The sequence below is a fragment of the Hydra viridissima genome, unplaced genomic scaffold, assembly GCF_058129835.1.
Source record: "Hydra viridissima isolate aposymbiotic clone 2 unplaced genomic scaffold, HvirCarnegie_v1 scaffold_10, whole genome shotgun sequence".
In the NCBI taxonomy this organism is placed as follows: Eukaryota; Metazoa; Cnidaria; class Hydrozoa; order Anthoathecata; family Hydridae; genus Hydra; species Hydra viridissima.
In genome coordinates, this window is record NW_028324309.1 from 6,904,222 (window position 1) to 6,919,699 (window position 15,478).

Below are 15,478 nucleotides of genomic sequence, written 5' to 3' on the forward strand. Positions count from 1 at the left end.
AAGCAAAAGTTTAATACTGATAAAATTAGTTACTAAAGTCCTAATAATGGTTTAGAAATTTTCCAAGTCTGGGTTTAAATAAGCCCCTTTCCAATTAACTTTTTTATCTTGTAAGTGATGAGACTATCTTTCTAAATTGAATTAACCCTCAGGAGAGAAAGTCTGGCTTATACTTGATGGTCCAGTTGATGCTATTTGGATTGAAAATCTTAATTCTGTTTTGGATGATAATAAAACGCTAACATTAGCAAATGGTGATCGTATTGTGATGTCTCCTCAATGTAAAATTTTGTTTGAGGTTCATAATATTGACAATGCATCACCAGCAACTGTTTCTAGAGTGGGAATGGTGTTTATGAGTTCTTCTATTCTTAACTGGAAGCCAGTGCTTCAGGTGAAATTTTTTAACTTGTTTTTTTTTGTTTTTTAACTCCATAAAAACAAGTGCTTGAAAACTAGTTCAGGCTTTTTATTTAAAAAAAAGATTATATTATGTCATATAAATAGTCATTATAAATAGTCATAATATTAGCTAAAAGATAATGTTATGTAATATAAATAGTCATTATTGTACTATGCTAAAAATCATGTTATGCTCGTTGTGTTAATTTTTGGTATTGATTTTTTGTCTTCTTTACCTTAATGATTTAATTGGCTTTGAATAAAAAAGTAAAAAAAAAAGGTTTAAGTAACAAATAATATATTTATATTTCTTTTCAAAATTTCAACTTTCCAAATGATTCAGCATATTATATTAATTTTTTTACAATTATGACAAAAGCAAATGAGGTAGTTATTGCAAACAAAAGTACAATAATCACTTTGCACAAACAATATTATTCCAGTAGAAAAATTCTAAAGAAATTAAAATATTCTGTGGAGGAGTTCAAGGGACAATAAAGAGATTTTCCACCTATGGTACCTTAAGTGACCTATTAAGGTGAAAGACCTTCAGTAACATCTAAGGCAAAAAATATTTCTAAGCAAAATAGGTGCACTGCTTCTCAGATATGAGCTGAATCTGAGTGGAACAAAGAAGTATCTTTGTGACTGTGAAATGACACTTATTAGATGCTGGTCTAAAAGGATGCATAGCTGTAAAAAAGACTTGGCAAAAGAAAATAGATTGCATAATTTGATTATTCTAAGGTCCTTTGAACAGATGAATCTAAATTTCAAGTCTTCAGCTTAAACAGTTGAACATATGCAGCATACATCCTAGAACAATCTAATAACAACTGTACTGAATAATTGGAATGCCAATATTGTGTGAGGCAGTTATTAAAAGAAATTGAGATTTCTTTGATAAATTGTTTCATGTAAAAGTACAAGTAGTTCCATTATTTTTAAATAATTTTAAAAATTTAGTTGGATTAAAAATTAAGTTTTATCAAAACTTGGGTATAAATTTTCCATATATATTATGATACATAATATTCTAAATAACAATTATAACTAAGTGGAAACCATACCAAACATAATGAAACACATCTCTTAAAAAATGAAATGTTTATAATACCAGCAAAACACAAATATTAATAGATGAATTTAAAAGGAGTGGATCAGTTTAACATTAGATGGGTCCCATCTAAAACCTATTGATAAAAACCATATGATTGGTTGCTCCCAGACACCCAGATTAAAATGATGTGTGATCTATTATCTGTTAGTGTTGGCTGGATAGAATATTATGGATTAACATAATATTCTATCCAGCCAACACTAACATAAAGATAACCATAATTGAAATTTTGTTAATCTTTATGTTAGTGTTGGCTGGATATTTAAAAATTAATGACAATCATGATGGGTAGCTGGTAAAAAACTGTATCTATTTGTTAAACTACAGTAATAACTAAATGCAAGATCTTTGTTTTTAAATGTTATTCTGTGTTTTAGGGTTGGTTACGGTCAACACGTGCTCCTACTGAAGCTGAAGCTATTCAGTCCATATTTGATAGTGTTTTTGATGGTATCCTTATTTTTATATATCAAAGTCTTAATCCAAAGATGGATTTGCTTCAAATTAATGTGATAAAACAGGTATTTTTTTAAATATGCAATATTTAAAAAAAAATTGTATCACACGTTTAAATGTATTTTTTTAAAAGGTCCATAGCAGAATAGTTTTCACATGAAAGATTGCTTTTTTGATGCAGGCAATTGATTTAATGGAAGGATTAATTCCCAATCGACAGGTCCATGGCCTTCTTCCAATTAAACATTTAAATAAATTGATTGTGTTTGCTATCATGTGGAGTGCTGGAGCTTTGTTGGAGTTAGATGATCGTGTTAAAATGGAAGAATATTTACGATCTTGCAGTTGTCTTGATTTACCAGAAATTACAGTTGGCTCACAAGAAACAATTTTTGAGTATGTTGTTGATATAAATGGTCAGTTGTTAATTATTTATTTATTATACACTATAAGAATGGTACCTAGTTTTCAGATTAGATAATGAAATTATTTATGTTATTAATATTTAATTGCATGAATCGTTTTTAAAAATTCTTAACAAGACTAATGAACTTAATTTGCATGTGCACTAGGTATAGTTAAATTTCTTGGAAAAAATTTAAAGATTTTAATTTTTTTTGTTCATTAAAATGTTAAGTCTTTTTTTCTGCAATTTGCAAAAAATATTGGGGATTCAATGATTATAAAAATCTTAGCTTTTTATTCATTATCATTATTATGTTTTTGTTATTTATGTTTTCAGTCATCCAATCTTTAACATTTTATACCTTATAACTAATCTATTTAACAAGTTGTTATATTAGGCCATGTAATTTTTTCTTTTCTTATTGTATCTTGTAAATACCAGTATTATCATAGATATACTCTTCTCTTTTTCCAAAGGTGACTGGGAACACTGGAGAAATCGAGTTGAAGAATATATATATTTAAGTGAATCAAAGCCTTCATACTCATCTATTCTAGTTCCAAATGTTGATAATGTGTGTATTGACTTTCTAACAAATACTATTGCAAAACAAGGAAAGGTAAGCAAAGAAGTTTATTTCTTGTGCGTATATTCATAATTTTTTTTCTAATGTTGCTGTTTACATTTAGGCAGTTTTGTTGATTGGTGAACAAGGTACAGCAAAAACTGTTACAGTCAAAGGATTTATGAATAAGTATGACATTGAACAACATATGAGTAAATCTTTTAGTTTTTCATCTGCCACCACTCCTGATCTCTTTCAGGTATAATTTTGTTTGTTATTAAAGTCTTAAAATTTTAATACGGAAAAGGTTTTTGGTAGAATTTTATATTTTAAGATTTTTTGGTTGGAATTTGAAATATGTTGATCTTTTATTTTTTCTGCAGCAGTTAGATTTTGTCCCATATACAGAAAATAGTTTTGAAACTTTTAACATTTAATTTTTTTAAAACACATTACAAAAGAAGTATACCAAAAATGTGTGCTCTGTTTAAAAGTATTTTTCTTTAGAGAACAATAGAAAGTTATGTAGATAAACGAGTTGGAACAACATATGGACCACCTGCTGGTCGTAAGATGACAGTTTTCATTGATGATATAAATATGCCTGCTATTAATTCATGGGGCGATCAAGTAGCTCATCTTTTATTTTTAGAATTGTTTGTTTACTATTTGGTATTATTTATAATTCTGTTTCTTTTTTAGGTAACTTTTAAGGTCTGAAAACATTTTTTTTTACCTAAAAAAAAACATGCCTTTAAATTGTTACATAACATTGTTATAATTATAACTTCTTTTAAATTAAAAATTTAATAAAGGAATCAGGTAGTTAAAGAATTTTTAGTAATACTTGTTTAACATTTAACCTGATGCCAAGGTATAATGACCTTTTTCAATCTTTAAATTTTTCAAAGTTCAATTTATTTTAGAATTTATTTTCTATCTGTGTTTGCTCTTTTTATAATAATAACTTTTGTAAAATATATTTGTTGAAAGTTGTTTTATATAAATTCTTATATTTAATGGTATATTAATAATTATTTTCAATTTATATTATTATTTTTTTAAATATTAACTTTTACATAATGTTCAAGGACAGGTATACATATTGATGATGAGTTTTGTTAACTTTTTCTTACAGATCACAAATGAAATCACTCGACAAGCAATGGAAACACATGGATTTTATAACCTTGATAAACCAGGAGAGTTCACAACAATTGTTGACATTCAATTTATTGGTGCTATGATTCATCCAGGTGGTGGGCGTAATGATATTCCCCAACGTTTGAAGCGCCAATTCTCGGTGTTTAATTGCACCCTTCCATCAAATGCTTCAATTGATAAGATATTTGGTAAAAAAAGTTTTTTAGAACTCCATTGCATTAAGTTTGAGGCCATGCATTAAATGCTATTCTGTAACTTTAATTAAAAGGTGTAATTGGTTGTGGGTGGTTTTGTTCAAAAACTTTTGGATCAGATATTGCAGAAGTGGCATCTAAACTTATTTCATCAACAAGAATACTTTGGCAAAGAACAAAGGTTGGTATAATTTGTTTATTTTATAACTTGTTGTTTGAACTTGTCAATAATCTATAGAAAATGCTTTTTTAAAATGATTTTACTAAAATATTTTTATTTTATTTATAGACTAAAATGTTACCAACCCCAGCAAAGTTTCATTATGTCTTCAATTTGCGTGATTTATCAAGGATATGGGAAGGAATGCTAAATTCATCAACTGATGGTGTGACAACTGTAAAAAGTATTATTAATCTCTGGAAGCATGAATGCACTCGTGTCATTGCTGATAGGTTTGCCAATTATGAAGATAAAGCCTGGTTTGAAAAGGCTCTTTGCACTTTAGTCGAGGAAAATTTGCCAGAATTATTTGATAAAATGGATAGTGAGCCTTACTTTGTTGACTTCTTACGGTAATACCATACACTTTGCTTTCTAACTCAGTTCAGTTATGCTAAGAGCTTAAATTGCATTTAGTGTTAGTGTACATAATAGTTTCCACATTGATTTTAATTTAAATGTAAATCATAGAGATGCACCTGAGGCTACTGGAGAAGAGAGTGATGATGCTAACCTTGAAGCTCCAAAAATATATGAGCAGGTTTTAAAAGAAATTGAATTTATGAATGTCATTTTTAACTGCATGAACTTTTTTGTAACAAGATTATTTATAAATAGGTACAAAATCTTGATATTCTCTCTGCAAAGCTTTCACAGGCAATGACTCAGTATAATGAAGTAGTTAGAGGAGGCAAGCTTGATCTGGTATTTTTCAAGGATGCCATGACTCATTTAGTTAAAGTAAGTATTTTACAAATAACTTTAACAGAATGTTTTAATAATTGTTGCATTTTAACATTCACTAAATTCTAGTAAAAATTCATGTCATTACTGTTACAAATATTTTATTACTGTTACAAATATTTTTTTACTAGCAAATCTTAGTTGTTTTATATATTTTTTGTTTGTTTGTTTTTTTTGTTTAATGTAAAGCTAATATGTTTTAGAAAAATGCTGACGAATGTGTGAAGTAGATTATGCCTTTACATATTTTGGCTCATTTAAATTTTAACAGAACTAAAATTGCTTATAACTAGAAATGCTACAGTTAATGTTAATTTTTTAACCTGCAGTGTAAAAAACTCTTTGTTGCTGATTTTTGGTGATAACATTTTAAAATATATATATTGAAACTTTTTTGCAACATTTGGTTTTTCTGTTTTTTGAAATGGTTTTTTTTATTAAAAATAATCATTTCAGAATAGTTGGAAAATAGTTTTTGATTTAAACTCTAAATATAAGGTGGGTTTATAATTAAGTGTTTTTCACTTTCTAGTTTATTAGATAAATTGTTAAAAGATGATTAGTTTATGTAATACTAGATTTCCAGAATAATTCGTACATCACGTGGTAATGCATTACTGGTTGGTGTTGGTGGATCTGGAAAACAGAGTTTAACTCGCTTAGCTTCTTACATTGCAGGCTATCAAATATTCCAAATTACCTTAACCAGGTAACATTTACTCTAGTATTTTTTGTTATTTTTAATTAAGAAGTTGTTTATATATTTATGTAATTCAACCACACAGTACAGCATATACATTTGGCCACTTTGATTTTATCTTAAAGTATTCTTCTAACATATAAAGCATTTTAAAAAATGTCAACAAAAACACTGAGATATAAACTATAAACATTTTACAATTCATAATGGCTTTTTTTTTGCTTGATCAGAAATGTCAAGCTCATCTTGCTCTTAGTTCTTTTTGAATTTGTCTGTAATTTCATTCCTACCAATCTGGATGACTCTCATGGTATGAACTGAATACTTTTTCCTGGAATTGAATTGCATAAGGTTGAATTAGGGTTTGTAATCCTGTGCTATATTTAAAATTCCGGGATTTTGGATTACATTTACCTATTCCCGGGATCCCAGGATTTTGAAATACCTGTTTTTGAAAGATTTTAACATTATTTTAGAAAAATTTCAAGGAAATTAATAAGACATTTAAAGTATGTTTAGAAAAAACTTTCAAATTACAAGGAAATTCTTTGGTTTGTTAATATTATACATACTTAATTATTAAATTATAAAGACTTCGTTGTTTTTGTAGATATAGTATACGTATGTAATTATTTTTGATTATTCTTAAAATACGTTTTGAGGAAGCAGAGCACATCCAAAGTTTCATTGCCCAGACGACTTCTTATTTTTGTTGCAAAAAGTCTGGCCGCAGAAAAAGCACGTTCTGATTCCACACTGGTAGGCTTAATAGTCTTTAAAAAATTATACGCTCTTTGCAAAAAATCACCACGTGTTCCTCCATTTTCAAACAACACCATTTCCTTTTGAATTTTCATCAATGTCTCATATCGAGTTGGTATGTTGGGCAAATGTGTTCAATCTAATTTTGGAATTAGCAGTAGTATTCTAAAAAATTCATTAAAAATAAGTAAAACTGGAGTCTAAAGCCTATTTTATTGTCTCTTATGAATATATATATTTTTTATAGATTTGGATAAGCTAATAAACAAAATATGTAAAAACCTTCATTCCTATTGATTTTGTTTTTTTATTTTTTTTGCAACTTTGATTTTCAGAGTTGTCATTTCTGACTCTTGAATATTGAAGAATATTGTTGTTTCTACACAATCATCAAAAAAGGAAAAGTATTGATTAGTTGGAATCTCTTTTATATTACTTGATTTCTGAAGTACTGTGTGTAGATTTAGTTCACTGTTTTGAAATTAAATGATAAAAATCTTCAATATTGTTAAAAATAGTCTTAATGGTTTAAACCTGATAGTTGAAGTAATTCTTTTAATGGCCAAGCTGTATTATAAATATTTTTTGAAGTTTTTGAGTACATGGAATAATAAATTTGTTCTTAAATTGGCTTGATAAACCATCTGTTAAAACTCTTAACTAAAAAACAGACTTTGAATCAATTTATCAAGATTTACTAATGATGTTTCTTTATCAAGAGTAGTTGAATTACCAACATTTGCATGGCAGTATTTTGTATTTTGAAACCATGTCACAGAAGTAAAAATAGTTACTTGCTTTTGATTCCAGTGAGCATTTCAAACCTTACCTTAAGAAAAACATTTTTTGTGTGATCCATTTGTAACAATGCTACTCCGCTCACCTATTTTGTGCTATTTTTGTCAGATTCTAAACTTTTGTGCTGTTGCTTTTTAATAAAACTACAAGTTAAAAAACAAGGCGTCAATAAGTACAGATGACCATACAAGTGCACCACTTCATGTGCTTTAAACTATTTGGTTCATCCTTTCATTGTCATCTTGCTGCTGTTTCCACTCAATAATATTACTAAGTATCTTTATCACACTGCAATTTATACTTTTTATCAAACTACGTTCTTCATGCTGACACTCACTAAATCAACATGCTGAATCATTTAGGTATTAAAAGCAAGAGTTTATAAATTTGTTTTAATTAACAGGTATATTTTCACTGCAATCAAAGATCTTTTTTAATTCAAAAATAACATTTTGATAATAAATTCATAAGCATAAATTGACTGGTATTGACTAAGGAGAACATTTGTGCTTTAAACTTTCAAATTTACTTCTACCAATTATATTATTATCATTTTCTGCTATAGACGAGGCACAAGTCTCCTTTATGCTCATGTACATATCTTTTTTGAAAATGCTCTCTTTTTATATTTCTTATAGCAATTCTAATTATTTTGATGTTTTAATTTTTTGGGGCATAATCAGTTTTTAGTTAAAACAATTGTATTAATTTTAATTTAAACTATGTTTAAAGAACTTAAGTTATTGTTCTCAAATCATTCTATATGTGAAGCCATGTCTAGTGAACAACTAAAATCAATAATTTCAACAAAAGTTATTCAGTGTTGAATTTTACAATAATTAAGAGAGGCTGTGGAAATATTTTACTGCTCTATCTGCAATGTGAAAATGTCTTGTGGATCAGACTATCCAAAGCTTCAATCAATTAGTGGAGATTAATCTCATTTAAGAATTTGCCACTTATAGCTTACTCAAAAAAATCTTTTAACAGGAAAAGGTTTATTCACAGCTGCCAGCAGTCCTGAAATTATTCCAACTTCAGATTAGCTTGAGTCTCTTTCAAGTAAAAAAAAAAAACAATACGTTTATTTGACTTCAGATCAAAGTAGCAGAGGAATTAAATATTAAAACAGTTCAAAAGTTAACTCAAATTCAGAGAAAGGTCTAATTAATCATAGGTCTATGCTTGAAATTATTGTTTTTAATTTACAGGCTTGGTCAATCATATGCCAGCATACAGTTTTTAAACCAAACCTCAACAATAGAAGTTAAAAATACTTCATGCTTGGGCTCAAAAAAAATGTCCCAACATGGTAGAATTCAACTTGTTACATGCTTGAAAGAAACCAGTACTTGAAGCCTGCAGTTGCTGCGAGACTTTTCAACCTTTCTTCCAGTGACATTGAATTCTCTGTAAATCTTGTATTGAGACATTGTGGGATAGATCCCTTGTATGACAGTTTCTATCAGAGCAAAATTGAAGTAATTTAGATTCATTATTCTAAAAAATCTTCCTCCAAAAATGAAAACCAATTCCGGCTTTAAATGTTTTTATAAACTAAGAGTTTGTGTTGAGCAAAACAAACAAATTAATTTTATTTAGCCTCCTTTTGATGGTTCCATTACTTTTATAATACATCTTGCTATCCAGATACTTAGGCTATTCTTCTTCATACTTTTTATTATATGACATTGCTCTAGCACTAATGCTATTTATTTACCCATCTAAAATACACTTCATAAGATTATTGAAGATGAAGTGAATACTTTTAAATTTCCTACGTAAATATTTAGATCTTATAACCAAACAAATCTGATGGATGATTTGAAAATATTATATCGAGTTGCTGGTGGTCAAGGGAAAGGAATAACATTCTTGTTTACAGATAATGAAATTAAGAGTGAAGGGTTCCTTGAATATATCAATAATGTCCTATCATCTGGGGAAGTAAGTTTTCCATTCATCAATTGAAATACTTTGTACAAATATATAAGGCATTTTTATTGTAATTCATATTATTGTTAGTTATAATAATATTTTTCATTAGTTAGCTTATAGGAAAATTTTAAAAGATGTTTTAACAATAATTGTTAATTTACTTAGGTATCAAATTTATTTGCAAAAGATGAACTTGATGAAATCACAAATAACTTGATTTCTGTCATGAAGAAGGAGTGTCCTCGAGTGCCTCCAACACAAGATAATCTCTACCAATATTTTATCTCTAGAGCAAAAAATAATCTTCATGTGGTTCTTTGTTTTTCACCTGTAAATTTTTAAAATTTCACTATTACTACTTCTGTTAAAAAAAATCTTTATTTTTTAAATTGAAAAAAAATCTAAAAACCTAATATTTGTAGCTGAAGGTTTTTACCTTGCTGTCTTATAAACATTCTTTTTTTACCACAGTTTTTTAAATTTATATTATATGATTAACTTATTTCATTTTTTACAATTTTTTATTTTAATGTCTTTAAATGGTGATAGTATATCACTACCACCTGTTTATCTTATTTGTTGAGATATGTCTATAGGTTGGTGACAAGTTTCGTTCTCGTGCCTTAAAGTTTCCTGGCTTAATCAGTGGGTGCACAATGGATTGGTTTAGTAGATGGCCTAAAGATGCTTTAACAGCAGTTGCAGACTATTTCTTGTCTAAATTTGATATTGAATGTACTACTGAAATAAAAAGGGCTGTTGTTGAAACCATGGGTGTCATTCATGATGGAGTAGCTCAATCCTGTAATGATTATTTTGAAAGGTAAATTGTTAGAAGAATTTGTTAATCTTCAAAATGAGGTTTTTTCTTTAACAAGAAATGCACATTTCTTGTTAAAGAAAAAAAAATTTTTTCACACAAAAAATAGTCTGAAAAAAACAACAAAAGTATTTTTTCATTTTTTACAATTGAATTGTAATCTAAATGTTTTTTCCATTAAACATATCATACTTTTTCAATATAATAATTATAATGATATATATCTCCAATTGTTTTCCAAATATGGTAGACAGATATGATATTCTAAGATGGTTTAAACTATCTATTATTATCAACTGTGCCTTAAAAACTATGCTGCAATTACCTCTGTTGATGGCTTGTGTAAAATCAGTCAATGTGTAGACCATGTTCATACCAGGATTATACCAGGTCACCATTGGGTTGCCTTTGGGTTCTTTTTAGACCATTGTTTATAAATAATGCAGTGTGAAACCTGATCTAATGCAGTGAAGTTACTACTCTGTTTCTCCTCAGACTCTACTGATAGGATATCTGGGATTATATTAGCTATGGATAATTTGATGAATAAATGCGTTAGAATGTAAACTGTGGAAGCCTAAAAACTTGGTGGAAATGTGTAGTTTTTCAAAATTGTTAAAATTTGCTAATGGAATTTTGAGTTCACCACAAAACAAAGATTGTTGTCAATCTGCTAGGTTCAGCTGAAAATTTGTTGGAAAGGTGACTAAAATTTCAGAAAAATTTTAGTCACCTTTCCAACAAATTTTCAGCTGAACCTAGCAGATTGACAACAGAGCTGCAAAACTAGTATTTTTTGTGCACAATTTAACCATATTGTAACCATAAATTGTACCAAGTTTTGAATTTGCATTTCATTTGAAGCAATTCTGATTTTCTATATAATGTTGAAAGCAGATTTTTTTTTCAAATTGTAACTACAAATTATAATGAAAAAAGTTGGTAAAAATTTAAGAAAAAGGAAGTTCAAAATGAAAATTTGTTTAATTTTAAGTTTTATCATATTTCAAAATAAAATTAGAATCAATGCATCATGAAATATAGGGGAATAATTTATGATGCATTGATTCTAATTTTATTTTGAAATATGATGAAACTTAAAATTTAAAAATACATTTAATTGATAAAAACATAAAAAAACAATATAAAAACTTAAAAAAATCATTTTTTTTGAAAAAAAAAAATGTTGTTTACAACCCTAGACAGATATAATAAAGATCTGCAGAAAAATGATTAGTCAATCATCATACAGGCTTTTACAAATTACAAATGAAAAACTAAAAATGAACAGGCAGCCAGTATTAACTGGCCATTCCTGTAAAATGGGCTACATTATCTTTTGTTTGTCTTGTCTTAAGTGAAAAATAAACATATTTTATGTAAAAAGGAAGAATAGAGCTACAACAAATTGCAATTAAGAACAACATATTGAAACAGGTTTTAGAAGGTGGGTTATAGCAAAATATACAGCAGTATAACTTTGCACTTTTCTCTGGTGGTATTCTGGTTGATTTCCATTTTATTATTATTTTATTTAAAATATAAAATACCAGAAGTTTGCATACTTCTTTTATTCCTTAACATTATCCCAAATGTATTTTTTCAAGTTTTTTCTTTCTATTGGTATCCCATAAGTTGAGTTTTTTCTATTGAAGAAAAAAAGTTTGTTAAAATGTTTGAGTTACACAACTGATTTTAGATAAGATGGTGTAAAAATTTTATTTCCAAACAAACAAACAATCTTTTTTTTTCTGAGAATATTTATTCTGAAACTATTCTACAAACCCTAAAATTTTTATTGTTAAATATGATTTTAATTAATTAAACTTTAAATTTCTCTTACTAGAGTTCATCATTTAACAATACTCTATTGGTGAATATATCTCTATTGCAAATATATCCCTATTGTTGTATTAATGTAGAGGTTATGTGAATTAAGCCAAAAGTTTAATAGTATCTTCTTTTCTCATAAGACAATAAAAAGAAGACTTTTGAATTTAATTTTCTAGGTTTCGCAGACAAACCTATGTTACACCTAAGTCCTATTTATCTTTTATTGATGGCTATAAGAACATTTACATGGAGAAAAAGAATGTAATTGGTGATCTAGCTGGTAGAATGAAGACGGGTCTTAATAAACTAATTGAAGCTACTGAATCAGTTGCAAAGTTAGCGAAAGAATTGGTTGTCAAAGAAAAAGGCTTAATTATTGCTTCTGCAAAAGCTGACAAGGTAATAACAATAAATCTAATGATGTTCAGATTTACCTTGTAAATGATTAATTTAAAACTATAAAGTTAGTAGCTGGAATTCCTGGTGTAATGCGCTGATTTTTCCAGCTATTACATATAAAACTTTACTATATTAATCAAAAATGCATTTTTAGCTAAGTGGTCATATTTTTGGGAACTAAGCTACTATGTGGTAATCTAGCTTTTTCACAACAAACACATTGATAAATCACAATAATCTCCCCCAAAAAAATGAGAGTTTGAGGGAACTGAAACTAGGTTCCAGCCATAAGCACCTTGAAAAAGAAGTTTGGGATGGTCCAAACCTGGCCTAAAATTTTCCATGGGAGAAATTAGAACTATGTGTAAAATTTGATGAGGAATGGATCAAAACTATGGATTTGTATAGCGCACATATACAAACATAGTTATCTTTATATATAAGATGTCTTGAAAAATTTCTTCATGATTAAATTATGTTTTATAATATTAATTTATAAACTAGGTTTTAAAAGAAGTGACAGTAAAAGCACAAATTGCTGAAAAAATCAAAGCAGATGTGCAGAAAGTAAAAGACAAAGCCCAAGCAATTGTGGAAGATATAAATGTAATTTTTTAAGTTAGCGTGTGCTACTACTTATATTTATATACATCTGAAACTACATGCAATAGAAGGGATGTTTTATTAGTTTTGTTTCTGATTTCTTTTAGGTTGATAAAACATTTGCAATGGTAAAGTTAGAAGCTGCAGCTCCAGCTTTAACAGAAGCAGAAAATGCACTACAGGTTTTGTTATTCTACATTTTTGGCATTGGTTAAATGTTTGCAATTTGAATTAAAATCTGTGCCTAATGGTTGGAGCCCAAGTTATAAAACATTTGTTTTATTCTATTGCATTTGGGAGTTTTTTTTTAGACAATAAAGCCAACACACATATCAACTGTGCGTAAACTTGCAAAACCACCGCATCTTATAATGAGAATAATGGATGCAGTTTTATTGCTTTTTCGACGACCGCTTATAAGTGTAATTCCTGATCCTAATTTTCCTTGCCCTACACCTTCTTGGACAGAATCACTTAAGGTGATTGGCTTCATTTCACTTTATTATGGACAAACTTTTTAGACAAAGTTCACATATAAAGTTGCTTTTTATATTTTGTAGCTAATGAGTTCAGCAACATTTTTGCAAGGTCTTGTTCAATTTGATAAAGATACAATCACTGAGGAAATAGTTGAGCTTCTTGAACCATATCTAAATATGGCTGACTATACTTTTGATGGTGCTAAAAAAGTAATCTATACAAATAGTTAGTAAATCTGTTGTAATTTAGTTTCATTCTTGAATCATGGCTTTTCTTCTTTGTATAGAGTTGTAGTGATGTAGCTGGTTTGCTTCAGTGGACCAAAGCAATGTCTTTTTTTTATGGGGTTAATAAGGAAGTTTTACCATTAAAGGTATCTTTTTTGTAATAATTTAATGTATTACTATTTTTTAGGAATACTTGCATTCATTAGTAAAATTATTCCTTTGAATCTGAAATAATGTTGTATGTGACATATTCCTATCTGTTAAAAGTTGTTCTTAACAAAACTTTCCTTTAGGCAAATTTGATTGTACAAGAGGCAAAGTTAAAAGTTGCCCAAGGAGATTTGGATGAAGCTCAAGGTGTGTTAAACAAAAAGCAAGCTGAGCTTGATGAAGTACAATCAATGTATGATGCTGCAATGAATGAAAAACAGGTAAATAGTATTGTAGAGGTTTTTAAAAGCTGTCAGTAAAGTAAATTGTTAAGCAATTTTATTCTTTAGCTTCTAAGCCATTTCTGAAATACAAAACATTTCAGTGATTTTTATGGTTTTTTTTATTTAAAAAATTATTTAGGAGTTGCTTGATGATGCTATTGGATGTAAAAAAAAAATGGAAGCAGCATCAGCATTAATTGATGGATTAGGTGGAGAACGTGTTCGATGGATACAGCAAAGTAAAGAGTTTCAAGAAGCTATTGGAAGGTTTATATATTTATAAGTAATCTCTTTATCTTTTATAGAAAAAGAATTTAAAATTTAATGTAGATTAGCACTAGATAGTTTTGATTTTTAAAAGTACTGCATTGTGAGGTGACTTTTTAACTAAATTGAGGATAAAAAACTCACATAGTACAAAAATATTTATCTAGATGAACTCATTTTAATTAGTTTGCATTCAAAAATTAATTTTGATAAATATTTTCCTCATACTACTAAATATTATCATACTAAAATCACTCACAAACAAAAATTGTTGATAAATTAAATTTTGAATTATACATACCTAAAATAAGAGTTCAATTTGGCAAGTAAAATAGTAATGGGTATCTTTATAAAAAAATTGAAATGTTTTAAGTGGGTTTTTAATTTTGGTTTATGATAAGAAGTCAATCACATTGTTAATATTTCTTTTACTTGCTTTTAGGTTGGTTGGTGATGTTCTTTTAGCTACTGGATTTTTATCATATTCAGGCCCTTTCAATCAAGTTTTTAGAACTCGTTTAAGTGATAAGTGGCAATCAGAAATGAAAAAAAGAAAAATACCATATACAGAAAATATCAACTTGTCTAGCATGTTGGTAGATAATGCCACCGTAAGTACTGTATACAAGACCTACTTACTCAGTTTTAGTCAACATAAAAACATTAAAAAAAAGTAATGGCCAGTGTTTTTTTAGAAAATAGATAGCTTATTTTCCTAAGAAAATGCTTCATCATGATAATATGGCATGAATGTGTAGTAACAGTAAAAAAAAGCTTTGAAAATTTATGTAAAATGGCATGCAAAAGTTTCTAGTCAGGGACATTTCATTTTCTAATTTATATTTAAAAAAAAGCTTATAATTTATAGTCATCATAAGATTTTAGCATGAGATATAGGAAACTAAATAATATGACAAGAATATTATTTATGGTTATAAATGTTTTT

The 15,478-nt window shown here is 28.0% G+C and overlaps 1 protein-coding gene across 5 annotated transcripts in view; it reads left to right on the forward strand.

The window, feature by feature from the left end:
• The window catches only part of LOC145193266 (dynein axonemal heavy chain 8-like), a 73,046-nt gene that overhangs the window by 32,904 nt on the left and 24,664 nt on the right, over positions 1-15,478 (forward strand). For 4 of the 5 annotated variants that reach the window (XR_016456125.1, XM_090099459.1, XM_090099460.1 and 1 more), the window contains 24 exons: positions 153-394; positions 1,900-2,043; positions 2,160-2,394; positions 2,861-3,003; positions 3,074-3,208; positions 3,457-3,579; positions 4,088-4,301; positions 4,382-4,488; positions 4,597-4,880; positions 4,999-5,068; positions 5,146-5,268; positions 5,850-5,980; positions 9,325-9,478; positions 9,635-9,799; positions 10,066-10,292; positions 12,299-12,521; positions 13,026-13,127; positions 13,232-13,306; positions 13,436-13,603; positions 13,685-13,813; positions 13,891-13,977; positions 14,125-14,262; positions 14,405-14,532; positions 14,975-15,143. Coding sequence is in view for 4 of the 5 variants with exons in the window: in XM_090099459.1 (XP_089955585.1) it covers positions 153-394; positions 1,900-2,043; positions 2,160-2,394; positions 2,861-3,003; positions 3,074-3,208; positions 3,457-3,579; positions 4,088-4,301; positions 4,382-4,488; positions 4,597-4,880; positions 4,999-5,068; positions 5,146-5,268; positions 5,850-5,980; positions 9,325-9,478; positions 9,635-9,799; positions 10,066-10,292; positions 12,299-12,521; positions 13,026-13,127; positions 13,232-13,306; positions 13,436-13,603; positions 13,685-13,813; positions 13,891-13,977; positions 14,125-14,262; positions 14,405-14,532; positions 14,975-15,143 (3,716 nt within the window). In the remaining variant the exon portion in view is untranslated. Of the gene's footprint in view, positions 1-152; positions 395-1,899; positions 2,044-2,159; positions 2,395-2,860; positions 3,004-3,073; positions 3,209-3,456; positions 3,580-4,087; positions 4,302-4,381; positions 4,489-4,596; positions 4,881-4,998; positions 5,069-5,145; positions 5,269-5,849; positions 5,981-9,324; positions 9,479-9,634; positions 9,800-10,065; positions 10,293-12,298; positions 12,522-13,025; positions 13,128-13,231; positions 13,307-13,435; positions 13,604-13,684; positions 13,814-13,890; positions 13,978-14,124; positions 14,263-14,404; positions 14,533-14,974; positions 15,144-15,478 lie in introns of those variants that run through there. The other variant, XM_090099462.1, reaches the window with a different exon arrangement.